Source organism: Aquarana catesbeiana, linkage group LG05 (assembly GCF_042186555.1).
Source record: "Aquarana catesbeiana isolate 2022-GZ linkage group LG05, ASM4218655v1, whole genome shotgun sequence".
NCBI lineage: Eukaryota > Metazoa > Chordata > Amphibia > Anura > Ranidae > Aquarana > Aquarana catesbeiana.
In genome coordinates, this window is record NC_133328.1 from 345,238,458 (window position 1) to 345,262,892 (window position 24,435).

A 24,435-nucleotide genomic window follows, 5' to 3' on the forward strand; every position below is an offset into this window, starting at 1 on the left:
AGGAAAGGGGAGGGATGAGGCATGTGCCTCTGAACCATACCAAGCCTTAACATACGGGGATGTCTTGCCAGGGAGGACTCATGTTGATGAGAACAAGGGCCTTTTCCCATAACCCTTGCCCAGTGGTTTTAAGGGGTCTACAGGTGGGGGGCTTATCAGAATCTCTCCCTTATGCCTCCTCCCTACTCATTCATGAAAAAGTTGTAATCTAAAAATAAAGACACCCAAATGATTGATAAGTCCTTTATTAAAAAAAAACAAAAAAAAACAAAATATGTCCCTCATTCATGATTTCCACCAAACAGGGGGCTTTTTAGGTTATGTTCAGACCAAACCACCAGCTCATCCTTAATGGCAATTTTACACTATTGTATCTTCTGCAGTCTCATTATTCTTGCAGTAAAATGCCTGCCTTTATTCTGTGTTTCTAATACATTTCAGCATAGTCTTGCTCATTAAAACTGCTCTGTCATCATTTGCAGTCTACTAATTCTTGTAGTAAAACACCTGTCTCTTCCATGTCTGTAATACATTTTTACTTATTCTTGCTCAACTGTCCTGCCACTGGCCATTTTTATACTGATGTATCATCTGTGGGCTCTTAATTCTTAATGAGAGTTTGATATAAATTTGCTAGTGGCAGGATAGTTTTGTAGTAGGAACAGGGGCAGCCTAAGAAAACTACTGGTCAACTTCTATCTGCCAGTCAAAGCGAGTCTATTACTGCTTGTTGAAAAAAACATAATATTCTTCTAAAAATACCTTTAAAATGATTTCATGCTATAATAAATCAGAATTGGAGTGTGTTGCTGTAAATTAGCCAAGCTCATTGTATTCAAAAGACAATTCTATAGCCAAATCTGTGTGTCAATGAGACTGCCTGTGAAGATTGTACTGTTATGCAACACCACATACAACTTTAACCACTTGCCGACTGCCTAACGCAGATATACTGCGGCAGGATGGCACAGACAGGCAAAATCACGTACCTGGGTTAGGGTTAAGTGTCTGGGTTCACATACATTTTAAGTATACTTCCTACATTTAAAAAATGGTATCCACAATGTTACTTTTTAAAAGCCCAAATAATGTGTTCATGCTTGCAAATCTATGCTAGATCACAACTTACAATTACATTATACCCACTATATTTTTTTTTTATTTTAAATGTCTTATCTTTTACAGTATTGTCCATACTTACTAGTCTTAAAATTATAACCCATCATGCATATTTGCTCTTTAGTCAGAGAAGAAAATAACACTATAGTTCCAGATTTTTCATAATTATTTTTTAAGTCTAAGATTAAGCAATTTTTGACAAGGATGAAAAGGTAACTCTTTAAAAAGTACTTTTATTACAAATAATTTTTATTTCTCAAAATACAAAAATATAATTTTACATGTACAAAAATAGAATGAACAAAGAATCACACACTCTTATTGAATAAATAACATAGTAAATATTATTTAAAATAAACATTATACATATCTCTGTTTGGTTTGCTTTTTATGTAAATGCTTGTTCATTGTATGATTTATGTAAATAGGGGTAAACTAAAAGATATAAGGTAAATGAAAGATATTATGTTAAAGGCACACAACAGGTTTTTAGCATTTTTTTTATTACCACACACTTCATTAAAAATGCATTACTGTTACTTAATTGTTTTTATGTATCAAGGGTAGGAAAATAGTTATGAACATATCTACAGCATTTAAATATGTGGAATATGTTACTTACAGCAATCTATTTTATCTTTAATATTGATAACTGCATAAGCCTCATTAATCACTTTCATCACCTCCGTATAAATCTGCCAGCTTTTTAAATTGTGGACCCCACTCATTTAAATAATGATAATTATGATTTTCTTCAGGTGCGGGTGATTCTAAGGAACTTAGAGACTCAGCAATGGAATCATTTCCTTCATAGGCATATGTTGCAAGAGAATCATATGGAGGTGCAGTTGTGTCTGCATCATTTTCTTTTAGTCTTTTTTGAATGAAATCCTGTACATCAACATTTTCCCACAGAGGAACTGCTCTTTGTATGTGGAATATAGTATCAGGGATGATATCTCTTCTAGGTTTATTTTCCTCTCTGGCTTCAGGATTTCTTAATGCACCAATATCAAAAGCTTGAGTATCCTCTTCACCTCCTCCTTCATCATTATAGGTCACAACATTATCTCGCACATCATCCTTTGATACTTTAAAGGGCTCATTTTTTCTTTGCCTCTTTAAAGCTGCAAAGAGGACGACTAATGCTAAAATGTTAAAAGAGAAAAGAAAATATTTATTCCAACAGAAAAAAATGATTACATTGTTTTATACATTGCCATCATGTCATGTTATTGCCAGCGATATATATATATATATATATATATATATATATATATATATATATATACAGTATCTCACAAAAGTGATTACACCCCTCACATTTTTGTAAGTATTTTATTATATCTTTTCATGTGACAACACTGAAGAAATTACACTTTGCTACAATGTAAAGTAGTGAGTGTACAGCTTGTATAACAGTGTAAATTTGCTGTCCCCTCAAAATAACCCAACACACAGCCATTAATGTCTAAACCGCTGGCAACAAAAGTGGGTACACCTCTAAGTGAAAATGTCTAAATTGGCCCAATTAACCATTTTCCCTCCGCGGTGTCATGTGACTCATTAGTGTTACAAGGTCTCAGGTGTGAATGGGGAGCAGGTGTGTTACATTTGGTGTTATCGTTCTCACTCTCTCATGCTAGTCACTGGAAGTTCAACATGCACCTCATGGCAAAGAACTCTCTGAGGATCGGAAAAAAAGAATTGTTGCTCTACATAAAGATGGCCTAAGCTATAAGAAGATTGCCAAGACCTTGAAACTGAGCGGCAGCATGGTGGCCTAGACCATACAGCAGTTTAACAGGACAGGTTCCACTCAGAACAGGCCTAGCCATGGTCAACCAAAGAAGTTGAGTGCATGTGCTCAGTGTCATATCCAGAGGTTGTCTTTGGGAAATAGATGTATGAGTGCTGCCAGCAATGCTGCAAAGGTTGAAGGGAGGGGGGTCAGCCTGTCAGTGCTCAGACCGTACGTCGCACACTGCATCAAATTGGTTTGCATTGCTGTCATCCCAGAAGAAAGCCTTTTTTAAAGCTGATGCACAAGAAAGCCCGCAAACAGTTTGCTGAAGACAAGCAGACCAAGGACATGGATTACTGGAACCATGTCTTGTGGTCTGATGAGACCAAGATAAACATATTTGGTTCAGATGGTGTCAACCGTTTGTGATGGAAACTAGGTGAGGAGTGCAAAGACAAGTGTGTCTATCCTACAGTCAATCATGGTGGTGGGAGTGTCATGGTCTGGGGCTGCATAAGCGCTGCTGGCACTAGGGAGCTACAGTTCATTGAAGGAACCATGAATGCCAACATGTACTGCGACATACTGAAGCAGAGCATGATCCCCTCCCTTCAGAGACTGGGTCGCAGGGCAGTATTCCAACATGATAACAACCCCAAATACACCTCCAAGAGGACCACTGCCTTGCTAAAGAAGCTTAGGGTAAAAGTGATGGACTGGCCAAGCATGTCTCCAGACCTAAACCTTATTGAGCATCTGTGGGGCATCCTCAAACTGAAGGTAGAGGAGCGCAAGGTCTCTAACATCCATCAGCTCTGTGATGTCATTGTTGAGGAGTGGAAGAGGACTCCAGTGGCAACCTATGAAGTTCTAGTGAATTCCATGCTCAAGGGGGTTAAGGCAGTGCTGGAATATAATGGTGGCCTCACAAAATATTAACACTTTGGGCCCAATTTGGACATTTTCACTTAGGGGTGTACTCGCTTTTGTTGCCAGCAGTTTAGACATTAATGGCTGTGTGTTGAGTTATTTTGAGGGAACAGCAGATTTACACTGTTATACAAGCTGTACACTCACTACTTTACATTGTAGCAAAGTATCATTTCATCAGTGTTGTCACATGAAAAGATATAATAAAATATTTACAAAAATGCGAGCTCACTTTTGTGAGATACTGTGTGTATATATATATATATATATATATATATATATATATATATATATATATATATATATATATATATACACACACACACACACACAATATATACTGTATATAGTAGTATACACTGTAGATATTGATTCTGTGAGTAACTGAAAGTTATTTCACATAAACGATATAAAATATATTACTCATAAGATTATTTTTAACAGACTAAAGAACAAAACATCACACATGGGTAAGCAGACAATCTTGAGAACTGTGAGTTATTTAAAATGGATAAGTCCAACCAAAAATTATATACTGGACGGTATTTTCTTAGGAACTCTATTCGTGAGATCTCATGCTTAAAGGGTAAGTTCACCTTTACAGAAAATCTGTAAGGTGAACTTACACAGGTCCCCCTCCTCCGCCCCCCCTTGGCCCTGCTGACCATGACTGCGGCAATCTCCGGTTCTAAGCCCCGGTATATGTGCACCAGGAGTCCGGGGCTTAGAAATCCCCTGAGCTGAATGTCCAAAATGTCCCTCATCAGGAGAGACATTTTGGAGCATTCTAATTGGTCAGTGCAATCACATGGGTGGTGCAGACCAATCAGCAGCCGCATAGCCCGTCCTGTCAGCTATGGAGAAGATGCGTGGGTGCAGAGAGGATTTCTAAGCCCCGAACTCCTGACGCGTATATACTTAAAACCAGCTTAAAACCAGAGATCAGTGTCAGTCCAGGTCAGCGGGCCAGGGGGGCGAGGAGGGGGGCCTGTGTAAGTTCACCTTACAGTATTTTCTGTAAAGGTGAACTTACATTTTAAGTTTGAGGGTTTTTACACCTTCTGTAACCACTGAGATTGGTTCCCACTCTCCATCCTACTTCTTAATAAATTACATTATGGAAATTAATGGAACAGAAGGTTCTGAAACACACAAAGCTGGTTGGGAAAAATAAATAAATTAACCACTTCCCAAACAGCCACCGCAGTTTTACTGTGGCAGAATGGCACAGGTGGGCGAAGAGACGTTATGTTACGTTGGGTGCACCCCCTAGGGCACTCCCAATGATTTCTGGCCTGGATCTGCTGATTGGTCCTGATGAATGAAATCCTCCCCTGCCTGTGTAAGTGTAAACACAGATAGGAGAAGTGATGCCACTCTCCTCATGGAATTCTTTTCCGTTCCAGAGAGAGGAGAGAGGACATCCAAATGTGAGTTGCACCAACACTACACTGACACAGTACACAGAGGCACATATTTCACCCCCCGATTGCCCCCCCAGTTAATCCCTTCACTCCCTGTCACTGTGTCACCCAGTCCAGTGTTCATATTTTTCTTTGATCACTGTACTGGTGTCATTTGTGACACTTATCAGCCTTAGGATATTAGTAGTAGCCCCGGATAGGTCTAGGGACTTCCCTAACCCCCCTATTAAAGGTTTAACCCCTTGATCACCCCCTGTCACCAGTGATCACTATATTCGTGTCACAGTGACGCTGGTTAGCTAGTTATTTTTTTTATAGTGTCAGGGTACCGTATATGGTAATATAGGCCGTATATTACCTAAATAAAGGTTTAACCCCCTAATCACCCGGCGGGTGATATCAGTTTTAGCGTCAATTAGGGTCAGCATCGCCCCAGGCAGTGTCAGATGCACACACGCATGCACCATACACCTCCCTTAGTAGTATAGTGTCTGAACGGATCAATATCTGATCTGATCAGATCTATACTAGTGTCCCCAGTAGTTTAGGGTTGCCAAAAAAACAGTGTTAGTGGCATCAGCCCAGATACCTGCTAGCACCTGCGTTTAGCCCCTCCACCCAGCCCAGCCCACCCAAGTGCAGTATCAATCGATCACTATCACTTACAAAACACTAAACACTTAACTGCAGCATTCGCAGAATCAGGCCTGATCACTGCGAACGTTAACAGTTTTTTTGGTAGCGTTGGAAGCAGTCGCTGACAGTCAGTGCTCTTTTTTCCTGTGGGTCTCACTAGTGTACCAGTAAATTTAGAGGCCAAAATGTCCAATCAAAGGTACACTAGTGAAGAGGCCTACACATTTCTGAGCATGACAGATAGTGAAGAGGAAATCACCCATCTGTCAGATTCAGGCTCAGAATACGAACAGCAGTGGCACCCTAACAGGTAGCTCTGACAGTGGTCCCTGCCAAGGTCAGGCGTACCCGACCCCGTTCTTCTGCTGTTGTTGAGGTGCAAGAAGCACAGGGCTCTGGTATGGAGCAGAGAGCCAATACTAGCGCCACTTATCCTTCTGGGGAACTGGCAAGCACCAGCGGCCTAGTACATTGTGGTCCCACATCCAGCACTGCAGTATCATGAGGTGACATGGCGAGTCCCATAAGTACAGTTCAAGCTGGTGAGGTGGCTAGCACAACTAGTGTCCCACTGCCACCAACAAGACAAAGACAGGCCTGTGAAGTCCATAGTGCCCTTCCTGCTGCATTTACCAATCCAAATTGGGAGCCCACCACTGCTGCAGCACCCGTACTTCCCTCATTCACTGGCCAACCCGGAATTCAGGTGGAAACAGTTGATTTTATGTCATTTGATTTTTATTTGTGTTTTTCTCGGAAGATCTCTATAGATCTATTGTGGACCAAAGCAATTTGTATGCTGATCAATTCATTGCCACTAATCCCCAGGTGACCCTTGCCAGAGATTGAAGACCTATTACAGTCTCAGAATGTAAGACCTTCCTGGGCCTATCCTTCCTCATGGGCATAATTAAAAAAAGTGAGTTGCGGTCATATTGGTCCACTGACCCAATTCACCATATGCCTGTATTCTCTGCCTCCATGACCATGACACAATATGAGCAGATCTTGCTGTTCATGCATTTCAATGACAATGAACTCTGTTGTTCTCGGGGTGACCCTGAATACAATCGGCTCTACAAAATTCGGCCCCTCGTAAACCACTTCAACCAACCTTGTTTACTCCTGATCAAGTTGTCTGTGTTGATGAGTCCCTGATAATGTTTTATGGCCACTTGTCATTCAACGGTATCTTCCTAGCAAGCGTGCCAGATATGGGGTCAAGATGTATAACCTCTGTTACAGGGCAACATGCTATATATATAGTTTTATGGTTTACGAAGGAAGAGATAGTTGCATAGAGCCGGAGAACTGCCCAGACTACATAGGGAGCACTAGTAAGATTGTGTGGGACTTGGTGTCACCCTTATTTGGAAAGGGGTACCACTTGTATGTGGACAATTATTACACAAGCGTGCCACTTTTTAATCACTTGTTTGATCATGGAATTGGTGCATGTGGCACCGTGTGATCTAATCACCAGGGCTTACCCCAGAGGCTTGTAGATTCCCATCTTAGGCTGCGGGAGAGAGCCTGCTTGAGATGTAATAATTTGCTCACTGTGAAGTGGAGGGATAATAAGAATGTTTTCGTTCTGTCCTCCCTTCACGCAGATATGACGGTCCAAATTCCTAAGGCGACTGGTGATGTGGAGAAACCCCTCTGTGTCCACGAATATAACCTTAATATGGGAGGGGTCAACGACCAGTTGTTGGCGCTGTACCTATTTGCCTGTATAGCTAGACGCTGGTATAAAAAAGTGTCTGTATACTTATTCCAATTGGCTCTGCTGAATGCTTATGTGCTATACAAAGCTTCAGGACAAACTGGACCCCTCCTTAAATTCCAGGAAGAGATCATCACAGCCCTTCTGTTTCCAGACAGTGCTGTGGCCCAACTGCCCAATCCAAATACAGTGAGCCGGCTGCATGGGGGACATTTTCCACATGTCCTCACTGGTACCCCACCCAAAGAAATCCCCAAAGAAGATGTTGTGTCTGTAGAAAGTGCGGATATAGGCATGACACCCGCTTTTATTGTCCCTCCTGTCCTGACCAACCTGGTCTCTGCATTGGTGACTGTTTCGAACCCTACCACACACTAGTGGAGTATTAGCGTAGGGTACAGCACTGCACAGTCCTAGGCACACATACACAGGGTCTCAAAAGATGAGATGGCCATCACATTGAGAGACCCTAATCTGGAACATTTACAGTTTATAAAAAAAGTGCAAAAAAACCCACACAAAAACACAAAAAAAGTAAAAAAGCCAAAAATAGGGGGCGTGGCCTGACCTGACACTAAGATGGCTGCTTAACTCTGTGGGTCCTGCTACCTCATGACCTGCCTTCAGCCTAGCGGAGGTAAAAGCACCCCACAAGTAGCCGGTGTGATGGGGACAGCATCACGGAGCTCATCTGCCTCCCGTTCCCGATCCCACCGGGAACAACCGGGATCCCAGGGGCATAATATACACGAAATGTTCTGCTCAGGATGGGGAAACATGGTGTCTTCCCGCCATAGGCCACCATAGGCACAGGCTCCTTCACTGATGCTCCTTCACTCAGACTCTCCTCCGGCACTCTCCTCGGATAGGGAGGGCACAGAAGATGCACCTTTACCACACCTAAACATCAATGACCTGCGGACCATTGCCGCGGACATAAAGGATACCCTCTCAGCGGCTATATCAGAACTCCGATTGGATATACACGCACTCACCGACAGGGTACAAGTGGTGGAAAAGGCGACTGAGCGCCATGACACACAAATCTGCTACTCGTCATATTGACACACACACCCTCCAGATGAGGGGTATGCAAAGGCACCTGGAAGACCTCAACAATAGAGGCAGGCGCCACAATCTACGGGTCAGAGGAGTACCGGAAACGATCGAGGGGGAGCGAATATTACCATCGATCACTGGTCTATTCAACAAACTTCTGAACAGACCACCTCAGGCCCCTATTGAAATGGAGAGGTTCCACCGAGCGTTGAGACCTAAAGGAAGAGGCACCGATCCCCCAAAGGATATAGTATGATGCATTGTGAATTTTAAACTAAAGGAGGAAATCCTAAGACGGGCCAGAGAAAATCCACAGAGCATACATGAAGGGAAACCGTTCCAAATTTACCAGGATCTCTCAGGGATAACTCTGCAGCACCGCCGGGACCTGAGACCCTTATTAGATGCCCTGCACACTCAGGCAATATCATACAAGTGGAAGTTCCCGTTCTGCCTCTCGGCCACCTCCCAAGGGCACACAGCTCTTTTGAAAGTGCCAGAAGATCTTCCCCGTTTCTGCGACATTTTGAACAAACCGCAAGTGGATGTACTGAACTGGTATGCCACCTTTCATCATTCGGCAGTCAGGAAGGAACAGCCAGCGGAAGAACCAGTGGAAGCACAGGCATCCAGGCACCGAAGGAGACGTTCTCCCTCGACACCAGGTAACCGCTATGACTCCCAAGGCACATACCACAGCTCTAACCCCTTCAACTTGCCAAGATCAAGGAGAGCTAGGAGAGACCGTTAGCCCTCCTCACAGAATATCAGTACACTGAAACTACTGTTTTGCCTTGTTTGGCCTGTTTTAGTTAACATAAGTTATGTTTGACTGTTGTGAACATTGACCTTATTGCAGTAGGACACTCATAGAACGGTCATAGAGCCTAATATACTTTTCCTGACTGCCTGCCTCCACCTCAACTAGACTTCTCCAGGTATTGTGGTTGCTCTGACTACAATACCATCCCCCCCCCCCAGTGTATGCTCAATGAACAGTACACACTACAATCCCCATACTCCCCAGCAGCAAGAGTACGTCAGTACACAATACGGCTTCCCCTCAACTCTACACTCTACAAGACATCCTGCGATATACAGGAGAACTCTCGCACACTCTACGCTCACCGCTGTGGGGATTTCCAGGAGACATCAGACCGGCACAGACTGGGAACCAGCTGTAAATCTACATCATCGACTGGAAATTCACACTCATGACCAGCCTGCAACCAGGACTGCATGCCTTGACTGTCAGAGCTATTACAGAATGTTCCCAATGAAACAACACAGAATTCACCCTTCCCACCGAACTCTGTAAACACCAAACTGGCTGACACACACAACAGATGTATCGGCACAGTGGAATCTCGTATATACTTCCTGGCAAATTGCAGACTCCTATGTTTGATCCTCCACAGTAGATGATCAAGTAGTTGTTGCAGATGCAACCAACATCAGTCAGGTTCCCAACACACTCTCTGGATCTGGTGAGAAATGGGCAATGTCTCAACGATACTTCCTCCTTAATTACTGTTATTCCTTATAGATTTTAATCACCAGTAACATACTCCCCTGGAGAGAATTGCCGCTACATTCCGAAAGGTACGATGTAATAATACTGCATGTATACCTTAGTCACACTCAACTGTTATACATTTCAGTTACTTTCTCTACATATGTTTTGTATACGTTAATAATATGTGTGTTTTTACAGTTTAGAAGCAACATCCACAACACACTTGGGACATTCCCACGTGCTCTCACTTGGCCTTCCGCTGATCACCTACTTAAGGTACAGTGGCATCTCGAGTGACTTCTTAAGGCTCACATTATAAGGGTATCACGCACACAGAAGATGTATCTTACATCCCATGTTACGTTACCTTTGAACTAGTTATTTTACAATAAGACACACATCCACGGACATAATACCCTCTCGACAAGCCCACGTCTCCCACACCTTCTTATATAAACATCCAACACCTACTCCACCTTCAATCACGGTCGTCTGGTAGCGGGTAAATCTAGGATTTGCGACCACTCCCATGTTCAATCTGGGACAACCCCCACACAGTAGCGGAACGGGGTGCAACCACACAGTTTGTAGGACACACACTGTTTCCGCTCTGTACATAACCGATTCCCCAGTCATCGAGGTAGGTAGATAGATTCTCCACCACCTCATCGGTATTCCCAACATATTTAATAAATTTTAACTAAGTCTAACTTAGACCTTGCGGCCTCCCTTTACCCCCATACCTAACTACCCCCTATCCCTCACTCACACTCCTTCTTGGCGGAGGTCATGAGTACACCCAACTCACCTCACGATCAGGATCTACCACACGCACACCTCAAGCTCTGCTCTATAAACATACGAGGTCTCAATACACCTGAAAAGAGATCACAATTACTTTCCTCTCTGCTGAAATCCAAAACCCATTTCACACTCATTCAGGAAACCCACTTCAGAACAGATAGCATTCCCAAACTATATAACAAACACTATTCAATATACCACTATACCATGCACCCAATAAAGATGCCAAATCCAAAGGGGTTTCCATTTTAGTATCTAAACACTGCCCTCTACTCATAAAGGAGGTCCACAGGGATCCACTAGGTCGCTATTTCTTCCTCAAAGGCACACTTCACAAGAGACCCCTCACCATAGTGAATATATACGCACCAAATACTAAACAAGTTTCTTTTTTTCGGAAAACGCTCCAACACCTACTAACGTTCCAATCGGGCACATTAATAGTTGGCGGAGACCTCAACGTAGTCTTAAATCCTGCTATTGACACGTCTAATGGGTTATCCTCACTGTCGTACAGAGCTCTACGGACGATAAAAAGGCAATTTAGTGACATGCTACTACATGATGCATAGCGCACGTTACACCCTAAGGATAAGGACTTCACCTTTTTCTCTCCACCCCATAACAAGTACTCGAGGATTGACCACTTCTTTATTTCCCAAAACGACCTTTCATACCTTACAAAAGCAAATATTGAGTGATGCTTCTCTTGGACCATAATCCCATTACCATGGCCCTAAATCTTCCCACTACAATGGTAAGATCACATATATGGTGACTTGACAATTCCCTTCTCTCAGACCCAGAAACAAACATACAGGCTGGATCTTCACCGGAAACAATCTGGGCTGCACACAAATGTGTAATCAGGGGCAAATTTATATCCCTGGCCGTCAAACGGACTAAACTGAGAAAAGCTCGCATTGAGGATTTAACTAAATGCATATACACACTGGAACAAAAGCACAAAGCCACACTAGCCGCTGAAGCCTTGTCAGACTTGATACAAACCAGAGAATAACTCTTAGAAGAGTTATGCCCCGTACACACGGTCGAACTTTGTTCGGACATTGCGACAACAAAATCCTAGGATTTTTTCCGACGGATGTTGGCTCAAACTGGTCTTGCATACACACAGTCACACAAAGTTGTCGGAAAATCCGATCGTTCTAAACGCGGTGACGTAAAACATGTACGTCGGGACTATAAACGGGGCAGTGGCCAATAGCTTTCATCTCTTTATTTATTCTGAGCATGCGTGGCACTTTGTCCGTCGGATTTGTGTACACACGATCGGAATTTCCGACAACGGATTTTGTTGTCGGAAAATTTTATATCCTGCTCTCAAACTTTGTGTGTCGGAAAATCCGATGGAAAATGTGTGATGGAGCCTACACACGGTCGGAATTTCTGACAACAAGGCCCTATCACACATTTTCCGTCGGAAAATCCGACCGTGTGTACAGGGCATTACACAAATCAATAAAACGCAAATTCGCCTTGACCCAAAAGGTCTTCTATGAATTTGGCAATAAATCAGGGAGGCTATTGGCCAGAGCCTTGCAAGTTAAGAAGGTGGCGAATTCCATCCACATGATAAAAGACACCGCAGGGAACACCTTTGAGACCTCAGATAAGATGGCAGACCAATTTGTACGTTACTTCTCTAAATACAATAAATAATACAATCTACACACCCCACAAATAGAATCCGACACGACTGACAGAAGGACTTTGATACAAGACTTTCTAAAACGATATACTCCTGCACCCTTAACTTCTGAAGAATCCACAGGGCTTGACTCACCACTGTCTATGGAAGAAACCCTACAGGCTTTGAAAGAATTAAAGTCGGGCAAAAGCCCGGGCCCAGACGGACTAATGGTCAGCTACTAAAAGACTTTCCCTGACACACTTATCCCACAATTAGTTAAGGCCTTTAACAAGTTATCTCCCACAAGTATAGCAAACAAAGACATCTTAGAGTCACATATCACCGTCATACCAAAACCTGACAAAGATGCTACACTGGTTTCAAACTATCGCCCCATTTCACTTCTAAACATTGACGTGAAACTTTACGCCAAGGCACTGGCCAATCGCATTCTCCCTCAATTCTCCAACATTAGTCTCCTTGGACCAAGTTGGTCTTGTCCCCAGCAGGGAAGCCAGGGACAACACCATGAAAGCACTGAATGTCCACCATTGGCTTTCCACTACTTCGACACAAGGCTTTTTCTTGTCCCTTGACGCGGAGAAGGCGTTTGACAGGGTAGCCTGGGATTATATGGAGGGAACACTTTGCGCAGTGGGTATGCCACAACGCTTCCTACAGATGATTCTAGCTTTATACTCCTCCCCCACAGCAAAAATTAGGGTAAACAGTTGCCTGTCGGATGCCTTCTCCATGTCCAGTGGTACTAGACAGGGTTGTCCCCTGTCCCCCTTACTTTTCATACTCACCATGGAACCCCTACTACGTAAACTCCGTGAATCCAGATATCAAAGGCCTAGAGATCAATCATAGAAACTATAAAGTAGCTGCTTACGCAGACAATATCTTACTTTCTCACAGACCTTTCTCAATAACCACTATCCCTAATCTGCTTAAGGACTTCTCACTTTTCAGTTCTCTCTCAAACCTGCAAATACATTTTTCCAAATCGAAAGTCCTGAACATAACCCTACCAAACACACTGGTTACACATTGCAAGAACAACTTTCCATTCTGTTGGGAACCCCATGCCATTATATATCTGAGCATTAAAATACCTACCAAACTGACTGACTTATACGCTCAGAATTTTCAACCTGTCCTACAGACCATCCAAGGAGATCTGCACAAATGGTACACAGGCCCTTTCTCATGGATTGGCAGGACAGCTATCCCCATCAAGCTCCCACCATCCTTCTTAGCAACTTACAAAAGATTGTGCAGGACTTTCATATGGTCATCCAAAACACCCCGATTGAGTTGGGAGAGGCTGACACTTCCTAAATTGCAGGGAGTCTTAAGTCTCCCTGACATCCAGAAATACCATTGGGCGTGCCACCTAACCAGGATAGTCGACTGGCACATACATGGACGTGACAAGGACTGGATCCAGCTAGAAAATGCATTCTCCCGTATTCCGTTAGCACACATACCTTGGCTCAGTCACTCTCACATCCCTAAAGAACTTAAAACTCATCCTTTAATCCATGCAACAATACTACAATTTAGAACTGCAAGCACAAATTTAAACTTGAGACCCACCTATGGACCCATGACTCCCCTAGATGACAACCCAGAATTCCAGATTACCACTTTCACACTCGTCTTTACTCCCGCTCAATTCCTACTGCATCACACGTCCATCTCTCGATCGGCCTACAAAAAATTCCTCATTCTTCACCTTATAAACGCCACCAACCAATGCATCTCGGTACACTGGAGAAACATCTCCCCCCCACGATTACAGAATGGATACAAAGAGTTGACAGGACAGCTGAAATGGAATGTCTCATACACCAATCCAGAGATCAGCCAACAAAATATTGGGAAATCTGGGCATGTTGGTCACACTATAGAGAGAAGCTAACAGATACTACCTCCACTGGAACCTCTTCTTCCACACCTCAAAGCAACACGTAGATATTCTTGTCAACCATACCTCAGTCCTCCGCCTTCCTAATACCTTCCTAATACCTTCCTAATACCTATCTCCCCCAATCCCTCAACCTCCCACTGTTCAACTGCTTTATGCTGAATTCATTGCACAATGCAGTCCATACACTTCTAAAACTAAGACTCCCAGAGCTTACACAGACAGAAGCCCATTGCTAGAGGGTCATCTGAGAAAGTCCATGATCCACATATGTAGACCTCTAATGCCAGGAACCCTACTACCTATACATTGGGCTCTTTCACATTATATAATGTACCGACCTTACCCACTCCATCACTACACATATGTATACTCCCCCCCTCGGCCACAGTCAGAACCCCTTTCGGGTGGCCGGGGAGGAGAGTTGATACAGTTGGGAAGTGTTTATATCTTCTACAGAACCATCACATGACCACATTAAAAAAAGAGCATATATGCCGAAGCATGGGGGCAGGGGTTGAGGAGCGATTGCCCCATGCTTCGACATATATTTTTTTAGGCACAGATTGCATTAAAAAATCAAGTTGTTTTATTGAGTTAATGTTTTATCGTTACCATTGTTTGCTTTTCAGGTATGCCATTCAACTGCAGCAATGATTTATTTAGCTTGACAGCAACAGCGCTTGCTCTCATGATACAAAAATCAGCGACTCCAGTGCTGTAGGTTAAAAAAATGGTGCATGTATGCCCATCATTAGAAGTGGGTGGATGAAGGGCGGTATTCTAATGGTGGGCATTCCCACCGATCAATCTCTTTTTTTCATTCAGTCCACAGGCTGCATTAAAAAAAGAACAATACAATATATGCCCAACAAGGACCAGCAACGCACTGGTATGTTGCTGGACTTTGAGTGGTTATACCACAATGATGCCTGCAGGTTTAGATATCATCTTGGTATCATTCTTTTTCAGCCAGTGGTCGGCTTTCATGTTTTTCTTGGGTTTCTCGGGCTCTCCTTTCCCAACAGGGAACTCAAGAATACAGCCTGTGGTTCCAGCTGACCAAAGAGCTGGTCGGAGACCAGAATGGCTCCAATCATCTCTATGGCCTAAGAAATTGGAAGCTATGAGCATTTCATGACTTAGATTTCGCCGGATATAAACAGCGCCATTGGGAAGTTGGTTAAGCATTTTATCAACCTTGGTGTGGTCAGATGCTTTGAGGGCAGAGGAGAGATCTAGGGATTAATAGACCACAATTTTTTCAAAAAAGAGTACCTGTCACTACCTATTGCTGTCATAGAGGGTATTTACATTTTACATTCCCTGAGATAAAAATAAAAATGATAATAAAAATGAAAAAATAAAGGAACAGTTTAAAAAGAAAAGAAAAAAGCAGAATAAATAATAATAAAAAAAGCACCCCTGTCCCACCATGCTCACGCGCAAAGGTGAACGCAAGCGTTGGTCTGGTGTCATGTGTAAACAGCAATTGCACCATGCATGTGAGATATCACCACGAAGGTTAGACCGAGGGTAGTAATTTTAGCAGTAGACCTCCTCTGTAAATCTAAAGTGGTAACCTGTAAAGGATTTTAAAGGCTTTTAAAAAATGTAGTTTGTCGCCGCAGCACGTTTGTGCGCAATTTTAAAGCATGTTGTGTTTGGTATCCATGTACTCGGCATAAGATCATATTTTTTATTTCATCAAACATTTGGGCAATATAGTGTGTTTTAGTACATTAAAATGAAAAAAAATGTGTTTTTTCCAAAAAAATTGCGTTTGAAAAACCGCTGCGCAAATACTTGTAAAAAAAGTTGCAACACCCACAATTTTAATCTGTAGGGCATTTGCTTAAAAAATATATAATGTTTGGTGGTTCAAAGTAATTTTCTAGCAAAAATATAATATTTTTCAAAAAGTGTCAGAAAGGGCTTTGTCTTCAAGTGGTTAGAAGAGTGGATGATGTGAGGCATAAGCTTCTAATGTTGTGCATAAAATTCCAGAACAATTCAAACCCCCCCAAATGACCCCTTTTTGGAAAGTAGACACCCCAAGCTATTTGCTGATAGGCATGTTGAGTCCATGGAATATTTTATATTTTGCCACAAGTTTCGGGAAAATCTCAAACTTTTTTTTGTGCACAAAGTTGTCACTAAATGATATATCATTCACACGAGCCATGGTCATATGTGGAATTACACCCCAAAATACATTTTGCTGCTTCTCCTGAGTATGGGGATACCTCATGTGTGAGACTTTTTGGGAGCCTAGCCATGTACAGGACCCCAAAAACCAAGCACCGCCTTCAGGGTTTCTAAGGGCGTACATTTTTGATTTCACTCCTCACTACCTATTACATTTTCGAAGGCCATAAAATGCCAACATAGCCCAACCCCCCTGCCCCAATGACCCCATTTTGGAAAGAAAACACTTCAAGCTTTTTGCTGAGAGGCATGTTGTGTCCATGGAATATTTGATATTTTGCCACAGGTTTTGGGAAAATTATAATTTTTTTTTTTTTACACAAAGTTGTCACTAAATGATATATTGTTCAAAGATGGCATGGTTATATGTGGAATTGCACCCCAAAATACATTCTGCTGCTTCTCCTGAGTATGGGGATACCACATGTGTGAGACTTTTTGGGAGCCTAGCTGCATACAAGACCACAAAACCAAGCACTGCCTTCAGGCTTTCTAAAGGCATAATATGACTTTACTCCTCACTACCTATCACTGTTGCAGAGGCCCTGAAATGTCAAAATAGCACAACCCCCCCAAATTACCCTATTTTGGAAAGTAGGCACCCCAAGGTATTTGCTAAGAGGCATGGTGAGTATTTTGCAGCTCTCATTTATTTTTGAAAATGAAGAAAGTAAAGAATTTTTTTTTTCTTTTTTCAATTTTCAAAACTTTGTGACAAAAAACGAGATCTGCAAAATACTCAACATGCCTCTTAGCAAATAGCTCGGGGTGTCTACTTTCCAAAATTGGGTCATTTTGGGGGGTTGTGCCATCTGGGCATTTCATGACCTCCGAAACTGTGATGAGGAGTGAAATCAAAAACATGCTGTGTTTAAACAAAATTCTATTTAGTTACAACATTGTGTAAAAAAAAATGTAATTTTCTCGAAACTTGTGGCAAAATATAAAATATTCCATGGACTCAACATGCCTCTCAGAAAATAGCTTGAGGTGTCTTCTTTCCAAAATGGGGTAATTTGGGGGGGGGGGGGTTGTGCTATCTTGACATTTCATGGCCTCCGAAACCATCATAGGTAGTGAGGAAGTGAAATTACCATTTTACGCACTTAGAAAGCCTGAAGGCAGTGCTTGGTTTTCGGGGTCCTGTACACGGCTAGGCTCCCAAAAAATCTCACACATGAGGTATCCCCATACTCAGGAGAAGCAGCAGAATATATTTTGGCATGTAATTGCACATATAACCATGGCACGTGTGAGCAATATATCATTTAGTGACAACTTTGTGTAATTTTTCTAATTTTTGTCATTTTTCAATCACTTGTGACAAAAAAATAAAATCTTCAATGGGCTCAACATGCCTCTCAGCAATTTCCTTGGGGTGTCTACTTTCCAAACTGTGGTCATTTGTGGGGGGGTTGTACTGCCCTGCCATTTTAGCACCTCAAGAAATGAAATCATAAACTAAAAGCTGCGTAAATTACAGAAAATGTACCCTAGTTTGTAGATGCTATAACTTTTGTGCAAATCAATAAATATATGCTTATTTACATTTTTTACCAAAGACATGTGGCTGAATACATTTTGGCCTAAATGTATGACTAAAATTGAGTTTGTTGGATTTTTTATATAACAAAATATAGAAAATATATATTTTTTTCAAAATTTTCGGTCTTTTTCCATTTACATCACAAAAAAAAAAAAAAATTGCAGAGGCTATCAAATACCATCAAAATAAAGCTATATTTGTGGGAAAAAAAGAAAGCAAATTTAGTTTGGGTACAACATTGCCTGACCGCGCAATTAACAGTTAAAGCAGTACAGTGCCAAATTGTAAAAAGTGCTCTGGTCATTGAGCAGCCAAATTCTCCGTGGCTGGAATGGTTAACAGGTGTAAAGGAACAGAGTTTGAAATCGTGGCAGAAAGATCTTGCTGTGGGACTAGCTAAGACAGGAGTCTCAAACTGGCAGCCCTCCAGCTGTTGCGGAACCACAAGTCCCATCATGCCTCTGCCTATGGCAGTCATGCTTGTAACTGTCAGCCTTGCAATGCTTCTTGGGAATTGTAGTCCAGTAACAGCTGGAGGGCCAACAGTTTGAGACCCATGATCTAAGACATAGTAATTGGGGCTGAATCAACCTACTGGGCTCCACCTGTAAATAAATATCTCTTCAGAGGGAACAGACTAAAAGTGAAAAATACATTTCAAAATTCAGAAAATGAATGAAACTTAATGTCAAATATGCTATACGGGCTAAAAAAGATGTATATATACACTATACAGCAACTTGTTTTTACAATATATCTTTTATCATAATAACATAGTTATTGAGCTTTAGCCAAAAGAATCTGCCTAGCCACAGCTTCATATAGTCTTCATGAGAGAAGAAATTTGGGAGAATGACAAAATAAGTCTGCTGCAGGAAGAAGGATTCATTTCCTCACTTTTCACTCAACCAATGATTGTTCAGTCACAGTAAAAAACATAAGGATACTTCTCAAGCACAACTTTGTCATCCTTGAACGGGAATCATATTCCAGGAAATGGAGATTGAACTTGGATGATGCCATAACAAAAGTAGCGCTAACCTTCTGGGGTGAAGGAGAGATATAGGCATTGGGAGAGGATATAATGTGACCTCAATCAAAAAGATAATTAATACCTACAAGCCTGCTATTACCTAGCAGGCATGTATCTAATATGAAAAATAAATCTGATGGTACATGTAATTTAACTGGGAGGAACTAAGAGGAGAGAATCTTGGGATGTCAATTCTGATGCAGGATAATTTTCAAGGAACCAAGATTAATTGGGCAAAGATTATAACTTGCCCAATTAAATGTGTTTCCTGAAGAGGGTTTTTACAAAATTTCAACAGTGTGCCAAAGAATGGTGTGTTATTTTTTCAATCAGTAGACAGAGATTTAATATCTGTGGGTTCTGTAACTGTCTTTTAGTTTAAAAGCTGATATTATGTTAAATATGCTGTATTCACCTAGCATTTGCTAAAAAGCAGAAAAAAGTATCAAGGCTTCTATATAGACTATATCCATTCTGCAGGTCAAACCATGCAAGGAAAATGTTAGTGCTTGACAATCATATCAAAAATAATTAAATAATTAAATAATTAGGTATGGGGCATTACTGTAATCTTTATAGGTACTCCTGTGGTTGGCAACAACCCTAAATTTTGGGGGTTGGCCTTAAGCAGCTGTGCTTAGCTTTTTCTCTAGACTTTCTTTTCTGTTTTATTCATTTGTTGGTTTACAGGTCATTGAAGTCTGCTCTTACAGTCTTTTTCTAAAATCACCACAGGATGACTACCTAATGATTTATTTCATACATCTGATGGCTTAAACCCTAGATATTGCAGGAAACCCATTTCATGCTGACCTTATGCCCATATTACCTCAATCTTCTTAAATTCAATGGTACCTAAGCAACTCCCCTATTGGGAGGGCAACATGTGTGGTGGCTATTGGGCTATTGCTATACATCACTCATGACTTATGTTCTTTTCATCTCTGGGTACAAAAGACAGGCTCAAATGAGTGATATCTATCTGTGAAAGGCACTGTACAATCATTTGGTTACTTTTGCCACAGTTTATGCTGTCACAAGTCACATAGATATATATATATATATAGATATATATCTAGATCAGTGTTTCTCAACTCCAGTCCTCAAGGCGCACCAACAGGTCATGTTTTCAGGATTTCCACTAATTTTGCACTGGTGATTTGATCAGTTTCACTGCCTTAGTAAATACCACAGCCGTTTCATTTGAGGGAAATCCTGAAAACATGACCTGTTGGTGCGCCTTGAGGACTGGAGTTGAGAAACACTGATCTAGATATATATATAGATCTATATATATCTATATATATATAGATCTAGATCTAGATATATCTATATCTAGATCTATCTATATATATATAGATAGATCTAGATATAGATCTATCTATCTATCTATCTATCTATCTATCTATCTATCTATCTATCTATCTATCTATCTATATATATATATATATATATATATATATATATATATATATATATATATCGAGGTTCAAAAATAAAAAGAAAAACTGCGCTGCAGAGCAAAAAAGGTCAAAGGTAAAAGCTGCACACAAAATACACCAATATCTGTGTATACCATGAAAAATAAAAAATAAATAAAGTGCTCTAATTATATGAAAATACACACATAGATGTGAATACATGTGGGTGGTAGTAAAAACCCCAATCTACTGAGAGCAAGTAAATGACTCCATGAGTGGTAGAAATATATAAGTGCAAAACATAAAAACTCAAAGAAGAAACAAAAAATGTGTACATGTGAAGTACAATGATATTAATAGCGTGAAAATCTGAAAATCAAACAAACTCAGTCCATGGGTTCAAACATAAAAAGTTCATCAGTGAAAAAAAGCTTCCATCCACTATACAGCTCAGCAGCAACTAATCCCCCTATGAGTGGATTGACAAAGGAGAGAGATGTGCAGGATGGTGCAAATCCACTGACGGTGACTCCAATAAGTGAGAAAGTGATAAAGGTGGACTCTTACCCTCCGTGTTGGACCCCCTCCTTGGCAGGGTCTACCAGGCATGCAGATTTTTGCCCTCTGCAGGGACCGTGTAATGAGAAGATCTCCCCAGCAGCTGTCAGGAATGTTGTCTCCGATCCAGGCTGGTCCAAGTGAAACGCCTGGAGAGGGGGGAAGGAAAGCTCTCTTGCTCCCAGTGTGGCAAAGGAAAAAGCAAAAGAGCGGAGCTCCAATAGTGTAAAAAGTTTTGGAATTTATTCAATAAAAGTACAGACCGCAACGGAGAGTGCACGCTCCTCCGTGTTGGACCCCCTCCTTGGCAGGGTCTATCAGGCATGCAGATTTTTGCCCTCTGCAGGGACCTCATTACACGGAGTGTTTGGATGCAGGATTCTCAACCAGGCAGGTTGAGGGGCTCCAGTTTATTTTAATATTTGGGAGGAAACTGGCTTTTCAGTTTCCTCATTATTTATTAAAATCCGTTTTGTGATCTGGAGCCTGGGGATTTCTTAGAGATCCGGGTGGGATGAAATCCCCAGTCCTGCGTCCAGGTTTTGGGACTCACTGGCACTCTGATTGTACAGGTGTGTGGGCCTGATAGCAGAGTCAGGACCATGATTCTGGGCTCCACCCAGAGAGACAGGAGGTCTCCAGGAGTCCAGGCTTGCAAGGAAGAACCAGAGAGTGCAGGTGTGCACTGAAGAACCCAGAGAGTGCAGGTGTGCACTGAAGAACCAGAGAGTGCAGGTGTGCACTGAAGAACCCAGAGAGTGCAGGTGTGCACTGAAGAACCCAGAGAGTTCAGGTGTGCACTGAAGTATCCAGAGAGTGCAGGTGTGCACTGAAGTATCCAGAGAGTGTAGGTGTGCACTGAAGTAGCCAGAGAGTGCAGGCTGTAAGGTAAAAGCCAGAGACCTGAGTCTGAGGTTGCTGACAGTAGTCAGGAGAGCTCCATGTGGGAGCCTGAGTAGTGGTGTGTCTGCTGCTGAAGAGAGCCAGGTGGCTCGGTATTTTTGTTTGCAATGCTGCATGTGTAAGCCAGGAGGCTGAATATCCTTTTATTTGTTGCTGGCGGTAAAAAACCCCTAGGAGGGGAACCACTTTTTCTGGAACTTTGTTTTTCTTTAATAAAAAGTGGGGCAAAAAGCCCTGAAAAAGAATTATCTGTGTGGACTGTTCTCGGTAGCGGGTGCTACACAACCCCCAAACCTCACAATATATATATATATATATATATATATATACATATATATATATAGGTGCTAGGATGAGTGTATAATAGTTTTTAATTGTCTGCTTAATAGAGAGAGGTGATCGTTATAGGTGGCTAATGTAGACTTCTCAGTGTGCTCTGGTGCTGCACATGCTGTCTTGAAGTTTCACTATGCCCTAGAAACTATGAAAAGTGCTGGATTGTAGGTGGAAATCATGCAGATGGCAGTATGAATATTCATACAGGCCTGGCCAATTAAAAGGGGAGACACGCCTAGGCATGCCTGTATTTGAATACAAGGAACACATGGGATCTTGGTTTTTCCTAGCAGAGGATTGCACCAGGCTGGGGGAGAGGCACTTCCCCCCCGACACATGTTGCCATATGGTTTCAGGTAGGCGACCTGAAGGCCTGAAATCTACAGGGCTGACCCTACCATAGCTGACAGGGGAAGAGTCTGCGGTGAATCTGGTCTGGTATCACAGAGAGAGAAGGCTGACGGTGGTGCTTCAAGAACCTTGTGAGTGTAGACACTCTAAGGAGCCTTAGACAGGTAATTTCCCTATTGTTCTAAGTCACATGTGGTCCACACAAAGAGAACACTGGCTAATGTTCTTAGATCTTTGTCCAGGACTGTCTATTACTTTGCTAAGGGACATTGCTCAGTTCTGTAATCAGTTTGCTGCTGCTGTGAAGAAGTAATTATCTGCCTTCTGCAAAAACTTCAGCCAAGTTTCACTAGGAAAGTAAGTTAGAGTCCTCGGTGTGAATAGTTCAATTTGAAAATATCCCACTATATTCATTACCTTATCCAAGTTCTCCAAAAAACAAAAACCCTAGACTGGCCATTGGAATGATGAGCTGAAGTAATTGCATGCACTTGGCTGTGTGAAGCTACCTTGTGCCTGGCTGCAAATTAAAAGTAGGGAAGACCTGGGCAACATGCCAGTGGCTCCTATGGGGTACTGCTATATACAGTGCCTTGAAAAAGTATTCATACCCCTTGAAATTTTCCACATTTTGTCATGTTACAACCGGAAACCTAACTGTATTTTATTTGAATTTAATGTGATAGACCAACACAAAGTGGCACATAATTGTGAAGTGGAAGGAAAATTATGAATGGTTTTCAAAATTAGGGAGTCCTGGAACAGCTGAGGCTCTCGTGCACACTGCTGGATTGAGGGGGGGCTCAGGTGAGTACTGGTGGGGCTGTGGGGGGAGCTACATACAGAAGGTTTTTTTACCTTCATACATAGAATGCATGAAGGTAAAAAACCTTCAGCCTTTACAACCACTTTAATTACATAAGTTAGTTTTGCACATTGATCAACAATAGGGATAAGTGAAAATGAGTATTTTTGGTTCGCTAAAAATTTGGAGAAAATTGTAACAATTTGTTAAATGTTGCCATTTAAAAATTAGGGTTAATAAGAGATGTTAAATTATTTTTGTGGTTTTAAGTGTTTCTTCAAATGTTTACATTTTTAAGCTTTGATTTTTTTAACAATAATTTTAACAAAAGTATTTTTCTAGATACAAATTGAGAGCACTCAGCAAACAATACAGTGGTAATAGTCATTGACATGGCTTTGTTTATTGCACTGAGCTGGTGCTGATGGTTTTGTTTATCAACAAAGCCAAGTGATCACATCTCTATGTTGATAAACAAAGCCATTTATCACCAGTTCTGAGTTTAGTAACAAAGCCATGTGATGTCTATGTGAATTGCTGACACAGAAATGGCTTTTTTAACAAAAGCATGTGATCACCACGTCTTTGCTGACATAAGGATCATGTGGTTTTATTAGAAAACAAACAGTTAAATCTAGGGTTGATGTTGGGTATAGAGTTTGGGTTAGTGTTACCTTTAGCATTGGGGTAAGTGTTTGGGTTAGTGTTAAGGTTATCTTTGGCTTTGTT

General features: G+C 41.7%; 1 protein-coding gene across 1 annotated transcript in view; it reads right to left on the bottom strand.

The window, feature by feature from the left end:
- Nucleotides 1-501: 501 nt before the first annotated feature.
- LOC141144827 (cadherin-9-like) overlaps nucleotides 502-24,435 on the bottom strand; it is a 695,333-nt gene continuing 671,399 nt past the window's right edge. The window contains exon 12 of the mRNA XM_073630885.1: nucleotides 502-2,267. Within this exon, the coding sequence (XP_073486986.1) occupies nucleotides 1,786-2,267 (482 nt within the window). The 3' untranslated portion in view covers nucleotides 502-1,785. The remainder of the gene's footprint in view (nucleotides 2,268-24,435) is intronic.